The 23,910-nt window shown below is 42.7% G+C and overlaps 7 protein-coding genes across 9 annotated transcripts; 4 read left to right on the top strand and 3 right to left on the bottom strand.

Annotated features, from left to right (window-relative positions):
- Positions 1-935: 935 nt before the first annotated feature.
- Positions 936-1,738, bottom strand: RB195_021935 (uncharacterized protein; the record flags this gene model as incomplete). The annotated part of the gene is made up of 3 exons (XM_064208882.1): positions 936-1,035; positions 1,208-1,323; positions 1,688-1,738. The coding sequence occupies 3 exons, from the start codon at positions 1,736-1,738 to the stop codon at positions 936-938; spliced, it is 267 nt and encodes an 88-aa protein (XP_064064763.1).
- A 5,306-nt stretch (positions 1,739-7,044) lies between these two features.
- Positions 7,045-7,764, top strand: RB195_021934 (uncharacterized protein; the record flags this gene model as incomplete). Of its 2 annotated transcripts, none has more annotated exons than XM_064208880.1 (1): positions 7,045-7,764. In XM_064208880.1, one exon carries the CDS (start codon positions 7,045-7,047, stop codon positions 7,762-7,764), a length of 720 nt encoding a protein of 239 aa, XP_064064761.1. The 2 variants fall into 2 exon arrangements, with proteins under 2 accessions (XP_064064761.1, XP_064064762.1); XM_064208881.1 differs by having other exon boundaries at positions 7,165-7,764.
- Positions 7,765-8,751: 987 nt separating this feature from the next.
- Positions 8,752-9,551, top strand: RB195_021933 (uncharacterized protein; the record flags this gene model as incomplete). Of its 2 annotated transcripts, none has more annotated exons than XM_064208879.1 (2): positions 8,752-8,970; positions 9,093-9,551. In XM_064208879.1, the coding sequence occupies 2 exons, from the start codon at positions 8,752-8,754 to the stop codon at positions 9,549-9,551; spliced, it is 678 nt and encodes a 225-aa protein (XP_064064759.1). The 2 variants fall into 2 exon arrangements, with proteins under 2 accessions (XP_064064759.1, XP_064064760.1); XM_064208878.1 differs by having other exon boundaries at positions 8,860-8,970.
- A 4,015-nt stretch (positions 9,552-13,566) lies between these two features.
- On the bottom strand, positions 13,567-14,747 carry RB195_021931 (uncharacterized protein; the record flags this gene model as incomplete). Its single annotated transcript, XM_064208876.1, has 3 exons — positions 13,567-13,695; positions 13,822-14,506; positions 14,602-14,747. The coding sequence occupies 3 exons, from the start codon at positions 14,745-14,747 to the stop codon at positions 13,567-13,569; spliced, it is 960 nt and encodes a 319-aa protein (XP_064064757.1).
- RB195_021932 (uncharacterized protein) lies at positions 13,696-14,463 on the bottom strand (the record flags this gene model as incomplete). The annotated part of the gene is made up of 1 exon (XM_064208877.1): positions 13,696-14,463. One exon carries the CDS (start codon positions 14,461-14,463, stop codon positions 13,696-13,698), a length of 768 nt encoding a protein of 255 aa, XP_064064758.1.
- Positions 14,748-16,727: 1,980 nt separating the features above from the next.
- On the top strand, positions 16,728-17,045 carry RB195_021930 (uncharacterized protein; the record flags this gene model as incomplete). The annotated part of the gene is made up of 1 exon (XM_064208875.1): positions 16,728-17,045. The coding sequence occupies one exon, from the start codon at positions 16,728-16,730 to the stop codon at positions 17,043-17,045; it is 318 nt and encodes a 105-aa protein (XP_064064756.1).
- Positions 17,046-18,337: 1,292 nt separating this feature from the next.
- On the top strand, positions 18,338-18,796 carry RB195_021929 (uncharacterized protein; the record flags this gene model as incomplete). The annotated part of the gene is made up of 1 exon (XM_064208874.1): positions 18,338-18,796. One exon carries the CDS (start codon positions 18,338-18,340, stop codon positions 18,794-18,796), a length of 459 nt encoding a protein of 152 aa, XP_064064755.1.
- Between the last annotated feature and the right edge of the window lie 5,114 nt (positions 18,797-23,910).

The following is a 23,910-nucleotide window of genomic DNA, read 5'->3' as shown; positions in this document are numbered from 1 at the left end:
TAAATGTTTAAGAATGTAGATAATGTTGATTAAGTCACAAACAATCACAACATCGCAGTAAATTCCATCCTGTTTAGAGAAGACTGCATAACCACATGGATTCCATTGAGAATAGGTCATAAATCCCAATCACATACACTTTGTCGTGCCTTCTTCCGTTTCACTTCGGAAATTTCTGACTGACTATTAGGACTGAGAACATCGCTTTTGCGACGGTACGTTAAGCGAACTGACCGAAAGGAATCATTTACGCTAGCAGAAAATAAATAGAGCAAGCGATTCGATGTAGTGGTCGGAGAATGGAATATGAAGCGATAAACCGAGACCGAAAAAACATGTACCATTTAAAATATTGCTGTATTTAGATATCGATTGCATGAATCAGCTGACATTTGTTTTTTAAATACCTTTAACATGTCAAAATCCACTTTTGTTCATGGATTTCTCAAACACAGCAAAAAAGTTAAACTTCTTTGATCAGAGCAAAGGTAGCGATATTTTCTTTCAGCTTTTCAATGAAAATAAAAATTTATAATGTTTGTGTGAAGATCATCAGATATTTTTTCTTAGTCAAAATAAGTTTCTAATATAATTGCACGATATTACAAACACTCAAATAACTACATTTATAGATAATAAACGGCAAGTAACATTGATAACCCGTATATCTTAGCACTAAAATACAGTAATTCAGAAGTTTAGTATTTGTAGGAGAATGTAGGGTTGAATAGAGCCGAACGGAAGGAAGCATAGGAGCATAATTGATAATAGATCTGTGGAATGTAATCGTTAGTGAAACTAACGAGCAAAAGACCAACATTTGCGAGGTCTATGCAAAATCACTGTATTGCGGTTGAGGAATTAAAAAAGATCGTGCAGAAACTATTCTTAATTTTAATTCGATAACAATGATAGCAGCACTGCGCATCCATCCATTATGCAGCTGCCCACATTCCTCCAGAAAATCCAGCGCCCCACATTCGACGATTTTCAACACGTACATTTGCTGCCTTATTCGTTGCACCACCTTTAAACCTACAAAAATAAGAACAACATCCAACTGAAGTAAACAAAAATTCTAGATATACAGAAAGCGAAAGCGAAAAATTACCACTGTGTGAATTATTAGCTGCTTCCAGGCGTGTTAAAAGAGTTTACTGAGTAGATGGTAGTATTAGCGTATAGTTAGGAAAAAGTAAACGCCTACCGTAAAGGAGTAGTCCGTTTTGTGATGCAATTCCCGAGTAGAAACGCAAATACAGTTAGAAACACGCATACAACGACGAGAATAATAGCCCATGTTGGCCAGTGTTGCCTCTGGTCCTAAAGTACAATTGAATATGAGATTAGGAAAAGAGTTGTGTACTATTATGGTAGATAAGTGTCATGGATTACAATTCTGTGCACTTGATAAACTGAGTTTTCGAACACACCGCTATCATAAGTTATGCTTTTTAAGACGTATACAACACAAAACTATTTTCAGTACGGATCCGTTCGAATTTCTATCCCAATACCGCTAGAGTAACTTTCCGGGGAGGATTCGAGATGCAAGCCCAATGTTTTTGAGTTATTCCATTTTCACCTCTTAAATATGAAACTGTATTTTCAACAACTTGCAATCCAGTTGCGTGTAATTGCAATGTTAAGATAACAGCATTCAAGAAATTAGGAAAAAAAAACTAACCAATGGTAGTAAATCTTGTTCTCCATATACATGGCTCGACTCTAGTTCCATTGCATTGAAAATTTCTTCAAAGAGTGCATGCAACGATTGGAGGGAATAAGGATGTAAAACCTTTGAAAAAAGGAGAGATTACTGCATAGAACATGCGGTCAATTTTCGCATTATTTGTTCGGGAATGCACAGAAATGAAAGGAGAGAGAGAGAGAGGAGCAAACACAATTTCGCCAAATTGTTCTATTTACGCGTGTACGTGTGTTTGTGTGAATTGGCTGTGCACTTTTTTGATATCCCTAACGCAAATCTTTAAGTGAAATGAGTTGAAAGTGTCTGTTCCAGCACTACACCAAAATTTCAAATGTTTTGAATCAGTATCCACTACTTTATGAAATAAACAGCTTAGCCTTACTAAGTAAGGTGTACGGAGACACGGATTCGAGCAATAATTTCCTAAGATAGGAAGAGAAATCACCAGAACTAATAATTGTTTCAAAACAAACTTGCTAATTTTAAAACCATAAAACATCGTGATGTCTAAAAGTGAACAAAATCTATGAGATTTATGACAGCATTGAAGAGGTCCAATATCATAAAGTGGGAATTGAGCTATATTATTATACGAAGAGTACTAAAGTTGCACAAATAATTGCTTTTCCCTTGACTCAATTTAACCTTAAAGCGAGATGTTATGAATAACAAAAACGCGGAAGTTGATGTTAACGAGTAACGAACTGCAGTAGAATATTGAATCCATGAATACGAACTGTAAATAAACTTTTTCCCATAGATTCGGTCCATCTTTTACAAAAAATTCTTTTGTTCTAAGCAAAAAACGATGAAAACGTAGGAACCTCGAACGTTTACGAAACGAGTATATAGCAGGTGACTGAAGTTACGCAACTGCAGATTTCACATTGTCCTATGAGGTTACAAAATTGTAGGTCCAACGTTTTCCCCCGGTTATTTCTGTTTCCATGAAGCTAACACTGAAAATTTGGCTGAGTGTAAGCAAAACAGCATTCAAGCGCAATGGAAGCCGTCGGTGGTATCTTGTATCTCATTGAGATCATGTTACGTCTATTTTGATTTTCTTCAGCTGCTTTCTTTTCTATGAACAGCAGAATACTATCATTTTTATGCTAAAGCATAAAGACACTTTCATTTGATAAGTATTACTCCAAACATTGTATTTAAAATATGGAATCAATCTGGTAGAGGTCGGTCTGAAACTAGTCTACATTACTCTTCTCTACATTTCTCAGTTTACACCTCAAAAATTTTGCTTGGAAATTTCTTTTTCACCATTTTATTGGAAAACAGACATTGGTTATTTCCGTAGTGAAGATGCAAACAAAAGCTGCGCTTTCAAGAACCATGAACGAGAAATGAAATATGAGCAGGAGCTGCTAGTCCTCGATATATAGAGAATGTCGAAAAATAAATAATAAGAGAAATCTGTTTCTATTTTACCAATATATTACCACTAATTAATTAACTCATGAAACAAAGTCAGTTCCACTTTTCTACGATCACAGCGAGGGTCTGCAATGAGAAGCGAAACGGGGAAAAGCAAAGCGAGGAGCACTCCAGCTCGTATAGGGTGCTCTTTTTGTTAGGATTTCGCTAGTTTCTCCGCTTACCGTGAGAGCTGAGGGCGATGTAATGGCAGAGCGGAAATGAGGAAAAGCTTAATCTCAGTTGAAAAGCTAGCTTTTGAACTATTGAACTCAGCAAAAACTTACAGTTTTAAATTTGTGTCTAAACCAGCTTTAAAAACAACGAATAAAAATCTTCAGAACAGTAATCATTTGTAGTATAAGTACAGAAAGATGACATCGGATTATATAATACCTATAAGGCTTTTCATGGATTTTGGACATCCTTTCGTGCAAAATATGAAATCAAGGTATAAATTAATGATACTTCTAATATATATGATGATTGCTCCTTCATCAAAACAAAAAATCCACACAAAGTCAAGGTAATTTAATTCGATCTTTTGCCTGCAAATCATTTTCAATCCACAGTAATGCGATGAATAAAAGAAATAAAGAAAAAAAGATGAGAGACCGCTTTGCTTTATGACTTCAAGAGAGACATAAACAGGCGTCGATTTCTTCATAACAATTCAATAGCCACCTGCCACGATTCGAAAACGGATAAACTTCTTGTGTGGACAGGGGATCTCCGATGAAAAATCTACCATCGAAGTGAATGAAACAAATCATTAAAATTCCGGGATTTTTATGCGGTTCATGGGCACGAAGCGTGAAGCATAGGGAATCGCGGATAAATACGCTACAACCAGCTGTCATTGTAGAGGACATAAATATTAGTGAGAATTTAGATGCAGGCAAAAGGCATGGGAAAACAGTAACGTGGATGAGAAATTCCAAGTTGCAAGAAAGCAGTTTCTGAGAAGTAAGAACGGTAGATAAATAAGATATTAAGGAATATGCGCTCCAAGTTCTTTGAGAGTAAAATTAAGAAACCATATTATCAGGACATGATCAAGAGAACAGATAACAACATTTTTTTTCAACTACCGAAATCTGCAGAAACTAATTTAATTATGGGATTAATGGTAATTTGAGTTGGCAATCGTATGGTTCAATAAAAATGATCCCTTCTTCAAAATTCCAGAACAATTCATTTTGATAATGAATCGACGAAGACGAAAGCAAAAGGTCTTGAGTCTTGGCCCAGTCTAATAATAAACTATATTCCTCTTGTCATTATTGAATCGGTACGAAAATGTTCTACGTAAATACATAACTTTTCGTTTACAAAAGGAGGAGCTAGCGTGTTATTTCTTTAACGTAGAATACAAGGATCAAAAACTCACAAGAAACAGACTTTACTCAAGTGGCACGAAGTGAAACCAAGAATGCTAGTTTTTGAGCTCAACTGTCTTCGAGTTCAACTGCCAAATAAATGTCTATCATATGCAGGTTTCAGTCTATCTTTACAGAATCTCTTTAACGAAAAAAGAAATACTGAAACTCTCAAGCAACTAATCCTTCGACATGATAAATAATTAAATATGTTAAAGTTCGATAAGATTCAGTACGCATTTGTGGGATTAGTTCAGCCGGCATAATCGCATTCTTAGGTCAACAATTTGTGACATGGATCAGTAGGAAGAGCATCCAGCCACGGACAATCATCTGCTTTTCTGCCACAGCTGTACTTCTTCCAAAATATCCGAAGTTCTAGTAAAATATTACTATCAGTTGTTTTTAAACATTTGCATCATCTACACTCCTTAGATATCTGGGAAGGCATTTAAAAAAAAAACAGATGAGGAAGGTTTCTCAGATAATTGAACGTGTATGAATATAGTTAATCCGTAGCAGCAGCCAAACAGAAATTTCTGAGAAGTATAGCTCTTTTCAAAAAACGTAAATCTCCTTGGCTTCTTCTCCTTGTCCTGACTATTAATACATAACTAACTTTGAGATAACTTTGAGAGTTATGTGGTATCTTGAAAATTAAAAAATGCGGCAGTGTTGCAGTTAATTGTGACAGACATTCAATGAAATACAGAGAAAAACAGGGAAAGCAGTGTTAAATAATAACTCCATCAGAAGATGTTGCAAGACACTACTTCGCCAAGGCAGGAGCGGCGTTTAAACCGATTTTTAACTGCTGGCGAACCAGTATTCGCATCGTACAACGGCCAAGAGAATCATGAGCTAGTCTTCCAAATAAAGATTATGTTTTTGAGGTTACTACTTTACCAGTAGTCGAACTCAACAAATGAAATGGCTTCGAGTAGAGAGTAGTCGGCGGGCATGAGGTTGGCTTTATGCGCGAAATCTTGTTAGAGTCTGCCTCACAAATCACACACCAAGTAAATTAAGTTACATCATGTGGGAAGTGTAGCAGAGTGGCAAAACAATCCAATTCCATTTTTGAAGCATGAAATTAAAACCGCAAACTACGATCACTCTATTATTGGAATATTCACTAAATACTTGTTCACCTGTCTACTTAAATACTGCCCCAATTTTATTTAAGCTTGATGCCAATTGAATGACAATTTCCAGGTAGCAAGGGGAGCAAGTTCCGTGGAATAAAAACAATATAACAATAGATCAGATTTTATGAAATACCGCCTCAGTCTAATTTCTTCAATTTCCTTAATTTATGTCATCTCATGGATTAGTGGATTAAAACCTCTGATATCAAGCCCTTGATCTGTCTCGTTAGATAGCCCGAAAAATTGCACTTCCATCCGTAGACGCGAATCTGTTCCCGGTACTGTACCCGAGATAGGTATAATTACCCTAATTTGTTTTTCTTCTTCTCAGCAATTACATGACATATTACACAATTATGATGCTTTTCTTTCAGACATGAATTATATGTGAAATTTCACATTCATTCAAGATCCTCAAAACCTGTATAACTTGAAACTTGTTTTGTTTTTTTGTTTTTTAACTGCTTCGCACCTAACAACTTCCCTTCATCACTGTCGGATTATTGAATGCAGAAAGTTAAAAGAATTCCTCGAGTTTACAACTTATTTATCCGTAGCTGCTCGCCAAGTATCAAAACGATAAGACTGAACTCCTCTCACAAAATCAGAAACCCTTGAGACATCAGGAGCACACAGAGGCATCAGACTGAACGTCATCTACGAAAACACGTCCGATGAAATGATTTGTGCATTCTAGAAAAATGTGGGCATGTATCATGCTATAACAATCTTGGATCTTTTATTAGGCAACACTGCTTAAAGATCGGAATCACTTTTTTTTTCTTTATATGGAGAGGGCGTGTGGATCACTTCTTCAGGCGTATTCTCTCACACGTTGTGACTGGTGGCTCAAGGTATATCTGATGTTCTAAATTCTTGGATTTACACATTGTATCTGTGATATTTGTGAACTACACACATTCCGTATCTATACAACTACAAACAGATGCACCAACGCGTACATTTCACCCTGCCAGCAAGCGTCGCTGATTTGATGTGAAGTAATTGAAGTTTCCACGGATCTACCTAACTAGAGGGATCACAGCCGGTTAGTCGCGAGGCTACATAGCGCGTCCCCGGGCGGCGGATAGGGGGCTAATCGCGGACCAAAAGCGACCTTGTGCCTGCCCAGAGACGCGGGTGGATTCCGGAGATGAGCTCCCTGTTTCTTGCCAGGATCGGTTTACAATACTACCGTATCTCGCAAGTCGGTCCGGCCAAAAGCCTGCAATCAAGTGACTAGGAGGTGCAAGGGAGGCGGTTTGGAGTCGCCTCCAACAGATGAGCTTCATCTGTTCACTCCGGGAGAGCGCAACGCCCCCTCAAAACTCAACATGGGACTAGAGGCTCGCAACCCGCCCATGGGTTTTAAATTTTCATGCAAAACACAGTAATAGAAATTGAATCTCCTGATTACGAGGGAAAGCCTGGTACGGTAGCGCCAGTAGTTACGGGGTTGCAGGAGTCATGTAGGCTACCGAAACGGAAAAGAACTAGGATGACGATCTGTACTTATAACGCACGTACGCTTGCATCGGAAGCGGCCATCGAAGATCTGATGATGCAAACCAAGAAGATCAAGTACGACGTCATCGGACTGACCGAGACGAGACGACGTCACCCTCTCAACGCTGTATATGAAACTGGAGAAGAATTGTTCTCAGGAACATGCGACAGTAGAGGTGTTGGTGGAGTTGGCGTCCTCGTCAACACGAGTATGGCAAAGAACATCGACTCTTTCGAACAACTTACGACCCGAATCGGACGTCTGCGGATGAGAAGATGTGGCCCAACACCAGCTTTGAAAATCTTCGTCGTTCACGCTCCAACTTCAAGCTACGAAGAAGAAGAAGTCGAAGCTTTCTATATGGACCTAGAGAAGTTCTACCGAGAAGACCAAGCCTTCTATAAGGTCATAATTGGCGATTTTAAAGCCAAAATTGGCCCAAGAAGAACGCCTGAGGAGCTTCACATCAGGACCTACGGTCTACAATGGAATGAAAAGGGGAAGAGGCTCTCCGAGTTCGTCATGACGACTAAGACCATCCATGGGAATTCGCAATTACTGAAGCCCTCCTCTCTACGTTGGACGTGCTAGTCACCCGATGGAGGGTACCGTAATGAAATAGACCACGTCATCGTCAGTAAAAGGTTCTGCCTGACGGATTTCGCTGTTGCGCCAACGTTATACACGAGATCGGACCATCTTCTCCTCCGGGGACAATTGTTTACCCGGAAAGGAGAGGAAGTCGCGAAGATCAGGGTGTAAAGCAGCAAGAACTGGGCTACGTTAGCCGGCTTTTGGGAAGAATCCGCAATGGACAACATCGACAAGCAATATGACCGAGTATGACCGGCTCGTTGAACACCTTCTCAACTGCACGAGGAAGGCTCAGAGTTTTAAAACCACCAGGAACGCCTGTCTCTAGAAACTCTTGAGCTGATGAGCAAGCGTGGAGCAGCACGAGCCACAGGGAACCAAGAACTCACGTCCGAGCTCACAAGGTTTTGAAGAAAGGCGACAAAGGAAGACCTTAAGAAGAAAGAGCAGAAGTGCTGGCTGAAGCTGCAGAGGAGGGACAGAGAATTCGTTATACGTAACTTCGCCAATCAATCAATCAATCATAAAACAACAGTAACTGCTCTCCCAGATAGAACAACCACAGCATCGAGAAGGGGGTGGAAAACGTCATTCACGACTTCTACTCAGAACTCTTCGACTGCCATGTCCACTTGCCTCCTCACCATCTGAGAGAAGACAGACATGTCATTCAAGAGGTTCTTCCGTCCGAAGTACGACACGCCATCATGTCGGTAAGAAATCGTGCGACATCCGGTCCCGACTGAATAAGACCAGAACACCTGAAGAACCTTCCGCCAGTACTCATCAACACCCTGGCGAGGCTCTTTATAAGTTACCTGTCGGGATACAAGGTTCCTAAACAGTGGAAGACCAGCAAGACCGTGTTGTTGCACAAAAAGGGAGATCCACATGGCATCGGAAACTATCGTCTAATCTGCTTACTGTCCGCCATCTGCAAACTCTTCACAAGAGTGATCTTTAATAGGATTGAAAAAGTCTTGGATGAAGGACAGTCATGCGAGCCGTTTGCGAGGGTGTCGAAAAGGATTCAGCACGATTGACCACATTCACAATGTTTCGAAACTCTTCGAGGTATCAGGAGAGTACAAGATGGCGCTCTGCCTCACCTTCATCGACTTGAAGAAGGCCTTCGACTCAGTTGAGACGGAAGCGGTCATGGGAGGAAAGGACAACCAAGGCGTCCCTACTCAGTACATGAAGGTACTTCGAGAGTTTACCGCAACTTCACTACCAAAATTTCCCCATTCTACAATGATGTCGTAATCGACGTGAAGAGGGATCCGACAGGGTGATACAATCTCACCCAAAATATTCACAGCCAGCCTCGACAACGCAATGCGAAAGTTGGAACGGGACGACATGAAGACATGAGAGTGAAGGTTGATGGTCGGCAGCTACACCATTTGCGCTTTGCTGATGACATCGTACTGATGACACCTTGCATCAGCCAAGCGGAACGAATGCTGACCGAATTCGACGAAACATGTGGACGCATCGGCCTTCAGCTGAAACTACAAAAGACGACGTTCATGCGCAACGGTTGGGTCTGGGATGCTCCATTCACGCTCAACGGAACGAACATATTCGAATGCACCAGCTACGTTTATCAGGGTCGGGAATTAAACATGAAGAACGATGTGACCTCCGAGCTGGGCAGGAGGAGAAAAGCGGCTTGGGGAGCGTATATCATCGAGGATGTAGTGAAAAAGACCGAGAACACCCGGCTCCGTGCTCACCGCTTCAACAGCATCGTACTTCCTGCTTTGACCTATGCTTCGTAATCCTAGGCATTTCGCAAGCAGGAAGAAAACGCGGTGAAACTCATTGAACGCGCAATTGAGAGAATGATGCTAGAAGTATCCCGCTTCACGCATGTGAGGGACGGGATTCGAAGTTCTCTCCTACGTCAGCGATCGAAGATTAGAGATGCCGCCGCGTTTGCCAAGGAAAGTAAAATAAGGTGTGGCGGATACGTGATGCGCTTCAGTGACAACCGTTGGACCAGAGCCGTGAGCGACTGGGTTCCCCGCGATATTGAGCGCACTACAGGAAGACCACCGATCCGTTGGTCAGATTTCTTCAGGAATTGCTTCAAAGAAAATTATGATGCTCTTCGTGTCCCACGGGAAGAGAGGAACCATTGGGTGACTCTGGCACGCGATCGGGACAAATTTTATTTATTTATTTATTTATTCGCATACACAGATAGTGCACCAAAAAGAAAAAGAAACACATTTGACTATGTCAGGATAGTTAAGAAAAAATCGGGAAACTCATTGTCAGTGGGGCCTGACGCAGTCCTTTTCGTGGCGGAAACGCATCAATATGTCGTTCTCCTACTCCAGAAAGTGAAGAGTCCTTTCATGACATCTACTCCCTCAATCCAGAACGCTCAACATTAACGGCTTGTTTGACATATCGGGATACGAACAACTTAGCCCCAGCAGGAGGAAGTTGCAATATAGAGCGAATCTGACGAAAGACCTTGAACGAAGAGGGTTCACTAACTTTCGTGATCGTCAAACGACTAACCACCACAATCTAGACAAGACCAAGCCAGCTAGAAGATGCGGAAGTCATTAAGATGAGGCTATTTAGAGATAGTATAGAGAAGAGGCGACATGACGGAACATTTTAAAAAAGTGATCAAATCATAAGGTATTAGTATCCTTGTTAGTGAATGAGCTTCAGTGAGCGAGTTAGGCTTCATGAGTCAGAAGGATGCGAGGACTGACCAAGCAGTTAGCTGAAAAAAGAATAGATTTATGAGGAGGGCAAAAAGAGGGATGTAGTAAACAACTAAGAACTACTAATGGTGGGAATCTATGAGAGGTCCGTATACTGAGCAAATGGTACCAGACATCTGAAAGTTGCTAGAATAAGAGAAGCATGCTGTTAGACATCAGTTTTCAAACACCGGCGTATGTCAATTTTCTTCAAACTCATCTTGAATATTCTACTGTGTTCGGCTTTAAGAACATCACGAGGTAAGAGTTCCAACCATCTTGCAGTTCTATAGAAGAAATTGTTGAACATAAGCGAAAAGTTTTTATGCTGAATTTTTGCGTAATGTAAGTTGAAACCGTCAGTTCTTTCAATAGAAGGTCTAAAGTACCAATATTTGCTGGGCGTTAACTTGGTTTCGTTTCTGAGGACTCGAAAACATAAGATCAAGTCGGAGTATATACGTCTGTTCTTCAAGCTCATCATACCTAATTTTCTAAAACGGTTGTTGTGGCTAGTCACCGCTAGATTTGCTGACATTCTTCTGAACAACATACGGGTAAAAGTATCTTGCACCTTTTCGAGCTTCGCTATGTGCTTCTTTTTTGAGGGGCTCCAAATATGAGAGCCATATTCAAAATGAGGTAAGACGAACAATTTGTATAAGCGAGTGAGAATAGTTGAATTACTGGTGTGAGCAATCCGAAAAAGCCGAAAAAGGGAAGAGTATGCTTTTCGTACAACATGATCAATGTGTTCAGAGAAGTTGAGGTTATCATCGACAAAAATTCCTAAGTCTCTTACAGATTTACATGTGTTAAGAGTTACTCCATTCATACTATACTCAGCCACATCCCCTTTACCTAAATGCATGACCAGAGACTTGTCATAGTTAATGTGCAAATCCCATTTAGAAGCCCAGTCAGACATCCTAGTTAGTGACGTTTGAAGTGCAGTACGTACTTCATGGTAGTTCTCATCATCATAGATGCCGTAAATCTTAATGTCATCAGCGTACATTTGGACTTTCACAAGTGGAGGAGTTCTGAGCACACTTGGTAGGCCGACTGTGTAGATAAGAAATAAGAGAGGAGACAGGACTCCACCTTGTGGAACTCCACTCGTGCAAGGGAATTTGGCTGAGTATCTATGGCCAACTTTGACTGTTATACTTCTCATGTTAAAATAAGAGATCATCCAGTCCAAAATATGACCCCGTATTCCGAAATAATGGAGTTTAGCAATTAGTTCCGAGTGGCATACTTAATCGGAAGCTTTTTGACAGGTCAATGAAGGTTACATCTATTGATTTACCTTGGTTCAGAGGTAGAGACCAGTCAAAAACACTATCAATTAAGTTAGTACATGTCGAAGCGCCTGCAATAAACCCATGTTGTTCAGTGGGAATAAGATGAAACTTTTTTAGCCAAGATAATAGTTTGTCCCTGATTATTTTTTCCATTACTTTCACCGGCGTGGGTAGTAAGCTAATAGGACGGTAATTACTCAGTAAATTTGTACCTGCACACTTTGGAATGACTGTGACAATGGCGTTTTTCCAGACTTTTGGGACTTCAGCTAATGATAATGAGATTAAAGATGTGAGCTAGAGGAGAAGATAAAGTAGCAGCACACTCCTTATATACCATAGGCGGAATTCCATCATACGTTTCACTAACCGACGGCTTAAGAGATTTTAGGTGTTTGTAAATATCAGTAGGGTGGAAAAACAAGTTACTGCACTGCTGTTGGACAGGAGCTATGCCAACAATTTCTGGAATGGTATCGCTGCAGTTTGAAGAGAAGACATTTACAAAATGCATAGCTCTAGCTTTAGCTTTATCAGCATCAGTAACATAGGTGGCTCCTGTCCGATCCACGAGACTCGGAAGCCTTGCATTCGCCTTCATTCTATGCCTTAAGTATAAATAGAAAGGCTTCATGGATTCTCTGCGCGATAAGCGTCGTTCCCGATAAGCAAGGTATCTCCTCATATGAAAGTCAATGTCAGAACATACTTTCTTGTATAGTGAAAAAATGGAAAGATTACTGGCGCCCGCTTGACCAGTTCGAAGGTCAACGGGGGTCAAGGTGATCAAGGTGATTAGAAGTTTCCGTGCAACCAACAGCTCTTCGGCTATAGCTCTATTTCCGTTCGTTCTTCTACATTTTTTAACTCCAGTTTTCGCAAAATCAATCCCTTGCTTGGTCTATGCATACACTTCTCAACCGATTCTATAAACTAGCGGCGGGAAGGAAGATCCAACACCAATTAGTTGTGCATTTCCAGAAATATCCAAAGTGCTGCCTGTGTTCCGTAATGAAGAGCTCCTTGAGTTTTCATGTCTTAATTGTTGAGCCTTTTGTTGTAGCACAGTACTATGACATCGTAAGATGTTATTATAGCTATGCGTTAACAAAAATTGAGTGATTCTGATTAGTGCAGCATAACACTACCCTAAAGAAAAACTCGAGTTTCCTCGTTATTCAAGATCACATTTAATTCTTTTATCTTTTCGTTTCCAACCTCTTATTGATTCGTTGTTTCGATCTGTATAGAAATTAAAATCTACGCGTTGGACGTCAGTTTAAATTTCGCTTTAGGCTTATCAACGCGCGTGCGGAGTTACAATGGTTGCCAGCCGATGTGCCAAGTCAGTGTTTTTATCCTCTATAATAAGGCTACTACGTGCCAATTGATCGACCCCGGAGGGAAGAACGGTTTGGTTGGCACTAGGGCGGATTGCCTTGGCCTGCCTTGTAAACTACGATGAATATAGGAAATGTTTCGAATTTCCAGCACTAAAACTCAACGTCGATACGATAATTGCCATTGCCGCCGAACGTCATCGGCTCCACCCTTCCTTGCGATGTACGTCCATCATACCTCAGGTCAGCCTGGGCGAATCAAGTCACTGATGAGTAACGATAATGAAGTTCCCGAAACTAAAATATCGCCTGATTACTCATGACTTACTTGACTTAATCGGCAGGCTGATGTCATCGCCTGACGCGATTACCCGCATCTTCGTCGAGGTGTGCCGTCCTTGAACACAGCTCTGCCCAACCTTCTCAATCTTCTGCGAGAGCTTGCGCAGAATCAATCCATTCGTCGCTATTCCATATTCTGCGAGACCTCACTTCTCGCCTGAACTGCCTTTTCACGCCGAGTGTCCTCAGCTCCTCTTTCACCACGTCAGTCTAGAACTTCCGTTTTCGGCCACGTGGCTTCTTCCAGCTTGAACCCGGCAAACTCCTCAGAACTCGCTGAACAAGGCGATCTGAAGGTCTCTTTAATATATGACCAAAGAAGCGCAGACTACTTACTTTAGCCACTTTCGATGGCGGTGCAAGATGTTGATGTCTTCCACGTGTCATCCGCCAGTATACCACATCAATTTCTGCGTGGAGATCTTCATTGTGGCATACCATAGGCCAAAAGTAGCCAAGTAACCGTCTGAGCAGCTTTATTTCCGTGCAGTCTAGCCTCTCCATAACCGTTGATGGTGCTGCCCAAGTCTCCGATCCGTACATAATGATAGGGCGAATTGCAGATAGGTAGACTAGCAGCTTGAGTTCGTTGGTGATGGGGGTCGACCACAGGCATTTCGTTACGGAGTTAAATGCAGAAGTGGCCTTAGCGCATCTTTGCTGAACATCTCTCCCGTAGCAGTCGTTGTTCTTCAGCGTACAACCCAGGTAACAGAACTCATCGACGAGTTCTATCGGTTGTCCGTCCACCCCGATTCCCGTTCGAGGTCTCGAAGAGATCCACATCTGCTTGCATTTATCAGGGCGTAGATGTAGTCCATGGGCTGCAGCCAGCTTCGATACAAGGTTAACAACATGTTGAAGTTTCGTACTGCTTTCCGCGAATATAACAACATCGTCGGCGTATTCGAGATCAGTCAAGGGGCGCCCTGATGGTGCTAAGACAATGCTAGGACAGTGGTCGACTGTTCTTCGCATAATGTCGTCGATGGCGAAATTGAACAGGAAGCCCCTTGTCTTACTCCAGTTACCATTTCAAACGGTGTTGTACATCCGGCTAGTGTTCGAACTGCAGCAGTTGTTCGTTGATTCATGTCATCAAACAAGCGAACGAACTTTCCTGGTACTGCATCGGCGCGGAGCGCGTTGAGAAGACGGCCTCGGTGAGGAGAGTCGAACGCGGCTTCAAAGTCCAGAAACGCTAGTTGCATTGGCTTCGAATACCGCTGCCAGATTTCGACCACTCTCCTGACGATGAACATCTGGTCATTCGTAGATCGGCCAAGACGAAAGCCAGCTTACTCGTCGCGCGTTGTTTTTTCGCGATGTTTGATGAGTCGATCCAGGATAATGCGCTCCAATACCTTGCACATAACACGCAGCAAGGAGATTCCTCGATAATTCCTGGGGTCCATGACGGATAACTTCTTGTGGATGGGAATTATGGTAGCGTGTCTCCACGAATCAGGTATCCTTTCGTCTACCCATATTGCACGGATGATCTTTGTCATCTCACGAATCCCAGATGGAGAAAGATATTTTAGCATTTCTGCGCTAATCCCGTCGTCTCAACCAGATTTTCCATTCTTCATTTTTTGAATACAGACCAAGACCTCCGACTCGGTCGGTGGCTCCTCGTTAACCGCATATGTCGGCCTATGAACATATGATATACTGATTACTCATACAAACGATAAATGTCTTCGTTCCAATAGGAAGCTTTCCGCCAAATGCTCGCCTCAGCACAAAAGGGCTACCTTGTGAATATCTGCCCAATTTCTGCCACCAAAGAATACCACAGTGACTTACGAGCCAGCTCGAATCACGTGATGATGGAAGGAAGAACGATGCCAAAGTCATAGTAGGATCAGAACGACATGAACCACGTACGCAACTGCGTGCGTAGCTTCCCTGGAGGCGCTTTCATGAAGCGTGGTAAAACTCTTGCTGGCACCGCTCATCGCTGCAGTTTGCGATGGTCCCAACTTGGTTCCAACTGCTTCCTCCAACGCGCTGTTTCGAGCGCGTACGGAAATGCACCGCAACTACACTCGTGATTCATGTCGTTATGACCTAACTATATGTGTTGGGAGCTGCGATGGCGACTCCTGCTCGTATTGCAACTCAAAATGTCGCTAAAGTCGCTTATTATGAGTTCACGACAACGACGCCACAGTGACGGGAGATATGGAAGCAAGCGCAGTGATAGATAAAGGAAGTAGAAATGAAGCTCTTTGAGAAGAAGTGCTTCTAATAGGGCTCGTCAGACAGCAGAAATTTGGCCGAATTACTGGAAGGCGAAAAGAACGCAAAGAAAGTGACAGTCATGAGGAAAAACGCGGACTACCTCAATAGGATGATGGATAGTCATGAGGAAAAACGCAGACTACCTCAATAGGAAGATGGACAAAAACAACTCCTCATCTTCATCTTCATCTCTCAACCATCAGGGACGTCGAGGAACTCTTTTCTGGAATACTGAGACTTTCAGGCGGACCCGAGGAAGGCCGTGAAGTGACAGCGTGACGACCTTAGGTGTGAGTCAGTACAAGAATTTAGTCGTTTTCAAGTGCGAATACGTAGGATTCGCTACGCAGATAATCATACTCTGAAAAGCAACGGGGTCAGATGGTATTCCGATAAAACTGCTTAATTCACATTTCTGAAACTCGTTAAACTGTTGTGTTGTGGAAAGTATCTGTATAGTGGCAACCATAAAAAAAACAGGTAATTTGGACTTCATTTTTTAAAAATCTAACACTCAAGTGGGCCGCGTATACAAGCCTGATTTTCACCTGCAAGTGGGAGTCTTCCTTGTTTTAAACGTAATCAGGCACTTGAGTGTACGCATTGGGAACGTATGAGCTAAGCTGCACTGTTATATGTCGAAAGACTCCCATACATTGCAAAAAGGTGCTGTCGTCAGGCACATCGCCAAAAGCCCGCAACCTGAAAGGTCAACTGCATGAAGTGAGCATGGAATCTTTGGCAACAAGCATCCGTCTCGTAACACTGAACTGCTGATCGCCGTCAAGTGAACTCCAATAAGCCGCTTCATCCAGACTTCTGCGATGTCTGCATCCACTGTTCGCCGCATTGCAGGAAACGCGCATCATGGATCGCCCTCTCACCAGTATCGATAATGACACCATATACTACGATGAAAGGGAAGTAGGAGGCCGCGCAATAGCTATTGGGAATGATCATAACAACGTGATGGAGGAGTTCGGATTAAAGCCTTAATGATGTGCCTTTGTACGGTTACGGGATCGCAGAGGACTCAAACTCTAACCGTAAGTGGTCACGCACCTACGGAAACGGCTGAGGACTACAACAAGGACGCGTTTTATGATGAACTCTACGCCCTGATTTCCAAGATACCAAGCGAGCAGGTGGCATTTGTAAGAATTGATGAGAAAGCAAAGATGGGACTTGAACAACAATTGGATGTGCTTGGAGACCCCATGGAGCAAACATCGGACAACGAAAAAACAGACGTTTGTGAGCAGACGAACTTCATCATTGTATTCACGTTTGAGAGGAGTCATCGACGCCATTAGCCTGCATGGCAAGAAACAACGCTATTAACGCCAGAAGAGCAGCGCAAGCGGAAGATGTCGAAATGCTTCGACATCTTCCGCTCGATTACGTTTCTGACGAGGAACATCGCTTTGTCAGATATCCGAAAATCCTGAGCTGTCGCATTCGATTCCGACCACTCCGACCACTGCCCAGTTTCTCCCAGCTCTATGGCGCGTTTTCAGAAAAGGTATCAGAGAGCTCATTATTAACCAAAGCTCAGAATGCAGAAAGAAGATCCGCCAACGATTGTCGATCAATATTGGATTACGGGCGAGGAAGAGAGTGAATGACGCCGACTCTTTCTCTAAATGCATTCAGGACGCTGTAAAGAAAACGCTCCCAATTTTAGCTCCGAGAAAGAAGATCGCCTTTACATCTGCGGAGGCAATATCCGCGAACAATTCTATATGTGTTGCCTGGTGACCTCGGCCAGGAGAAGCGTTTGAGAAAGAGGTTGCATCGTCAGCTGAAACGTAATCGTGGGAACAAATGAACGTCAAGAGCGAAGGAGTTTGAGAAGGGGTGGAAGGATGAGAACCGGTGAGAAGCCTGTACTCTGCTAATGCAGTATAGCAGAAGAGGTATTCGCCTGTCCTGAACACTGCCAACTTGGTCGCTGTCGGGGAGGCAACCCTGCCCATCTGGAGGGAGCCTTTTAACACTTTGCTGAACCGACAAGCGCCGTCAGTCTCTGAACCCGTGCATACCCATAGACAGAGATACACCGCGGTCAGCGAAAAGCCACCGGCAGAGCCGACGATTCTGGTGTGTATTCAAAAAACTAAGAATTGAAAATCTGGCGGAGACGATGGAATTAGCACAAAAAAGCTGGAATCTCTTACTACCTCTGAGATTCGTGAGATAGCGAAGGTCTTCCATTCAATATGTGTTGACGAAAGGATACCTGACTCGTGGAGACACCCTATTATAATTTCTTTCCACAATAAGCTATCCGTCAGGGAACCCAGCAGTTACTTACCACTGGTGCGTGTGCTGTACAAGGTTTTGGAACGGATCATCCTGGATTGACTAATCGGATTTCGCGAAGAAACCACACGTGACGATCAAGCCAGGTTTCGCGCTGGTCGATCGACGACTGATCATATTTTATTGTGTGGAGAGTGATTGAAGGGTGGCAGTGGTATTCGAGGCCTCTACAGTTAGCTTTTTAAACCTAAAAACCGCTTTCGACTCTTCTCATCGAGACCGTCGCATCCATGCGCTTCCGAAGGAATGAGTCCCAGGAAAATTCGTACGCCTAACAAACAATATGAATAGAAGAACAACTGCTGCGGTTCAAACTCCAGCTGGATGTTCTATACCGTTCGAAGTGGAAACTGGAGTGAGCCAAGAGGCCGTGGTAAGACCCTTTCCGTTCAACGTTGCCGTCAGTGACATAATGCGAAGAACAGTTGAACAGTGTCACGCCGATGTCATTTTAGCACCGTCAATACGTCCCTTAGTGGAGCTCAAGTACGCCCATGATGTAGCACTATTCGCTTCTAGCAGCGCGAGGTCGCAACATGTTGTTAACCTTGCATCGAAATTAGCTGCAGCCTACGGACTGCTACTCTGCCCTTATAAACGCAACCAGATGTGGATCTTCATGGTCTCCATGGTCTCCATCTTCATGAGTTCTATTATTTGGGCTCTATGCCGGAAAAAGATGGCAACTCGAGAGAGAGATATTCAGCAAGGATGCGCTAAGGCTAGTTCGCCATTCATCTAATTGAACAAGTCTCTGTGGTCGACCATAATCCCCAACGAAGTCAAGCTGCAAGTCTACATATCCGCAATTCGTCCTATCATGATACATCGGATGGGGGGCTTGGGCAGCGCCGTCGATGGTGATGGAAAAGCTTGACTGCATAGAGAGAAAGCTGTTTAGACGACTGGTAGGCTACTTTTGGCCGTTGGAATGCCATAACTAAGAACTTTACTCGGAAGTGGACATGGTGTAGAGGTGGATGACACGTGAAAAACGTCAACATCTTGTCCGGCTTTCTGAAGTGGTCACAAAAAAACCTCTTCGCTTCTTTGATCACTTTCTGATCGTCTTGTTCAAGTTGGCTTGAGGATAATTGCAGATCCTAGTTGGAAAAGGTCGCTGGTCAAAAGAGAAAGTTTTGAGCGAAGGTGGAGAAGGAAGATCTGAACAGTTGCCGTTAACAAGGAGTTCAGTCGAGACGTAAATTTCGCTGTTCATGGAATTGGTAGATTCTATGCGAACTCTAGCCGAAGATCGAACAGGATTGGCTCTACTATGTTCAAAGACGACTCACCCCATCGAAAATGCGGATAATCCCGTTAGGCCGTGAAATCTGCGCGCCGATCAAGTCAAGTAATTCAAGTACAAAACGGGATAATCGGAAAAAAGAAAAAGAAGGAGGATAGTTTTGCTGCCATCGCTTGAATTACAGGCTTAATTGCTGTCTCATACTGTGGAGGTTTCCAAGGGGTTTCCGTGTACTGTAGGGTCCGCGATGCTGTGTGAAATTAAAACTGCGATTCCATCGCTAGCCATGACTACCCGGCTTGATCAAAAATCATCACAAAATACAATGACTGTCACCTTCATCGATTTGAAGAGTCCCTTCGAGAGTGTTTCAGAGGAGCTCATCTGATATTGTTTTTAGGGACTTATCTCATAAGAGCAAATCAGAAAGGCCTAAAGCTTCAAACTCCTTGACGAATTTGAGCACAGGTTGCTACTGGTACGCCGACCAAAATCCTGATGAACCCTTTCCTGAACCTTTTTCGTTTTTTTCTCAGCTTTTCGTAATAAATGTAGTCAAAATTTGCAGAACCACTTCGTAATTCAACGATGTCGTGCGAGCGTTTGAAGAAAAGAAACAACTAGAGCGGTAAGCCGATGGGGGTTCGACATTTGTCTGAACGTTAAAAACACTCAGTGAATGACGATTGGCACTAAGCGAAGTCGTCTCCATTAGAAATGGCGACATTGACCATCCGATATCTCCGACATGTTCAAATATTTATGCTCGACAGTAGCATTCGACGACATGCTCGAGTGTTAGATTGTTGATTCTGTAAACGCTAGGAAGAAATGCAATAAAATCGAGAGTTGAGCTTCTCTTCGACAATACCGCGCTTGGCTATCTCATTTGAAAAGTAGGCAAAACCGCTGTCAGAATTACAAAGCTCAAGATCACCGAGTACTAATCTAAAAGGAAGAAAATAAAACGTCGTTTTTAAGTCATGGAAATGACGTTATTCTTAACTGTTATAGTATAGAAGTATAGTATAGAAGCATAGTTCGACGAAATCCACAACGGTGATGTTCATAATAGACTAGGAATAGCACGTACAGCGAAAAGGTTGCTTAAAACTGGCCTTTTCGATATTTCTGCATTCACTGCAATTCCAGTAATACGGAACCGTCACGTCACGTACGGTGCCAACAACACTGGCGGGAGAGTGGGCGAAAGAGCATCAGGTAAGTGGTAAAAATGGCCAGTAGCGTGATAAGGGCAAAACACAAAAAAGAAAGAAGAAGGGAAATTGCGAAAAAAAAGGAGAAAAGGGGAAGAAAAATGGAAGGAAGAAGGAAAGATAAAAAAGCACGACAGATTAAATTGTCGCTATTTTAAATTAAGTTTATTGGAGACTGTTCTCGACGAAAAATCTCTCTTGTGAACCCAAATGAGAGAGTTACCACAGAAAGTGTGCAACGTTTACTGGAATTAGAAACGGAATGCTGTAGTTTAAAAAAGTGGAAAAGTGATATTGTTTTCACAAAAAAAAAAACCTATATAGATTCATGACCAATTTCGCTCTGTTCTGCGATTAAAATAACATCAAAAAACTGGAACATTAAGTTCGAAACAAATATCAAAGGTTTTGAAGTGATCTGGTTCAGGTTGATTTGAATAAAGAAATGAGTTTAATAGATCTTGCATATGAGAACGGACACTTGTACAATTCAGTTAATTTGGGCGAGGATGAACCAGTAGCTGCAAAGCTATAAACCTCACCTGTATCGAAATCCATTATTTTAAATAAAATATAGTTTCACTGGATGGATTATGTGCGTTGTTAGCCATGAAGATCAGCTATTTTGAGAGCACTGACATAAAAATCAGCTATTTTGAGTAATATCGAATACCGAGTTAGGCAGAAGGACATCAACAAGTCCACGTACGGTAGATATGATTAACTGATTAAAAGCAGCGTATTATGAATTTGACGCAGTACGGAAACCTTAGGGAAACCGTTAACTTCCGCTGGTGAACTACGGGAGCCAGCGTGGCTCCGATAACCCTCCCTACTCGTTGTAAAAACGGCGTGGGAGCGGTTTTTGTTCCTACGAGGTGCATTAGAACACGTCTCTTTGAACATGTTCTGCTCTATTCAGCAGCCTACTTATTCTTTTTAGTTGAATAATCTGGCGAAGAGGCATAATTGATCTTCAACCGCTTGTTCGTAGACGCTGCGTGTGCACGAGGATGGTGCCCTTGAACATACCACATAAGAAAGAACGTCGTCTTCCACGCCGTTTTTTACGACGATCAGGGGAGCAACGCTGGCTTCCGTAGTTTACCGTCGGAACTCTACGTTTTGCCTGGAGTTTCCATACTACGTCAATTTCGTGATACGCTGTCTTTGAAGTGAGATTTCAAAAGACAAAGACTTCGTTTCGGTCTGAGTTCCCCGTCTGAAACTATCTCTTCTGGAGAGGACTGTTATTTTAGCAACAACTTGAATGACACTTGGCGACCTTCGAGACACCTTTATATGGCGGAGAATAATTTGTCCGATATAAGGATAAAGCTTTTTGTAGCCAAATAAGAAGACGTCACCATACCACGAACACAAGGATTGCACGTTATGATTATGAAACTTAGTTCGTACAGCTATCATGTTTAGAAACTCCTATAATAATTTTTAAGCTTCTGAATAGCTTTATTATGATAATTTATTAAAAGTTGAATCCGTTAGTTTCCCCAAACAAGGCCTGCTTCTAATAAAACCGATGCGCTCACTGGTCAACAACATTGTATTCGTAATTTCGTGTATGTCGTATATCGGTGGCACATGGGGATGGCTGGTGTCAAACTTCCACGTATCGTCGCAACTTCCTGCGCATACGGAAACCTCCCATCATGACCAAGTCCCCGCAGGTGTACCGGAACGGGCAGATCGAGAAGAAAGTACAATGACTCACTAGCTCTATCTCCATTACTAAGATCTCCAAATGTGTGCACAGAAAGGGTTGATACCTCGTCAGTAGGTGAATTCGGGCCCGCCAGTCCAGGATTGCACTACGACATGAAAATTCTGCAACAGCACAAGTGCCAATTTAGATTTTTTCCTCAATTTTTTCTTTTTTTTTCATTCAGTTTTCTTCAGCTGCATGGATGGAGATAGAACCTGGCCTACGGAGATTCCTATATCGGTTGAATTCGGCAATCGCTACGTCATTCGGACATTTGTATGGTTAATATAGTTTTTTACACATTTTTCCTATTTTCGCTCTCAATTGCATTTTACAGTTTCGGGCCCAGCGACCCAATATTTTGTTTATTGATAGCTTAAAGTTGTCTATTGTTCCCGTGCAGTTGTAGAAGAGTAGAGATTCACGATCAAAATGGCAAAATTAAAATGAACATGGTAGAAACTGTGCGTTAGAATGTCAAGACTTCTCAAAGACCCAGCAATTAATGGGCTCTTTCAATTTGCTGCTACCTGTTTCTTTAGCATACATTGCTATGCTATGCTATATACACATACACATACACATACACGTACACACACACACACTCTCTCTCTCACACACACACACACACACACACACACACACACACACACACACACACACACACACACACACACACACACACACACACACACACACACACACACACACACACACACACACACACACACACACACACACACACACACACACACACACACACACACACACACACACACACACACACACACACACACACACACACACACACACACACACACACACACACACACACACACACACACACACACACACACACACACACACACACACACACACACACACACACACACACACACACACACACACACACACACACACACACACACACACACACACACACACACACACACACACACACACACACACACACACACACACACACACACACACACACACACACACACACACACACACACACACACACACACACACACACACACACACACACACACACACACACACACACACACACACACACACACACACACACACACACACACACACACACACACACACACACACACACACACACACACACACACACACACACACACACACACACACACACACACACACACACACACACACACACACACACACACACACACACACACACACACACACACACACACACACACACACACACACACACACACACACACACACACACACACACACGCACACACACACACGCACACACACACATTATTATATCATGATGGTGCGCCGACGCCAGAAAGCTAAAAAGTGGAGATGGCGGGTCCCATGGAGTCGGATTGGGGCGCCGACGCCACAAAAGCCACAAAGGCCACAAAGGCCACAAAGCTATGAAATGGAGTCCAACGGTGAAATTGGTGTGCCATGATGCAGTAGTAACTGAATAACTTCGTGTGATGTCGCAAAAGGTAAATGAGACGTTGCAACCGTTTAATATCCAAGAACACTGCATGCACGTGTTGCGTTCCACCTCTATGACTCCTCCGCCTATCCATTTCCTTGCACGTTTGCCTCAAGTTAGTAACATATCTTCTTCAAAAAGTGGAAACACCAATGGAAACGGCTGT

The sequence above is a fragment of the Necator americanus genome, chromosome X (assembly GCF_031761385.1).
Source record: "Necator americanus strain Aroian chromosome X, whole genome shotgun sequence".
NCBI lineage: Eukaryota > Metazoa > Nematoda > Chromadorea > Rhabditida > Ancylostomatidae > Necator > Necator americanus.
This window is presented reverse-complemented; position numbering and strand designations above follow the sequence as displayed.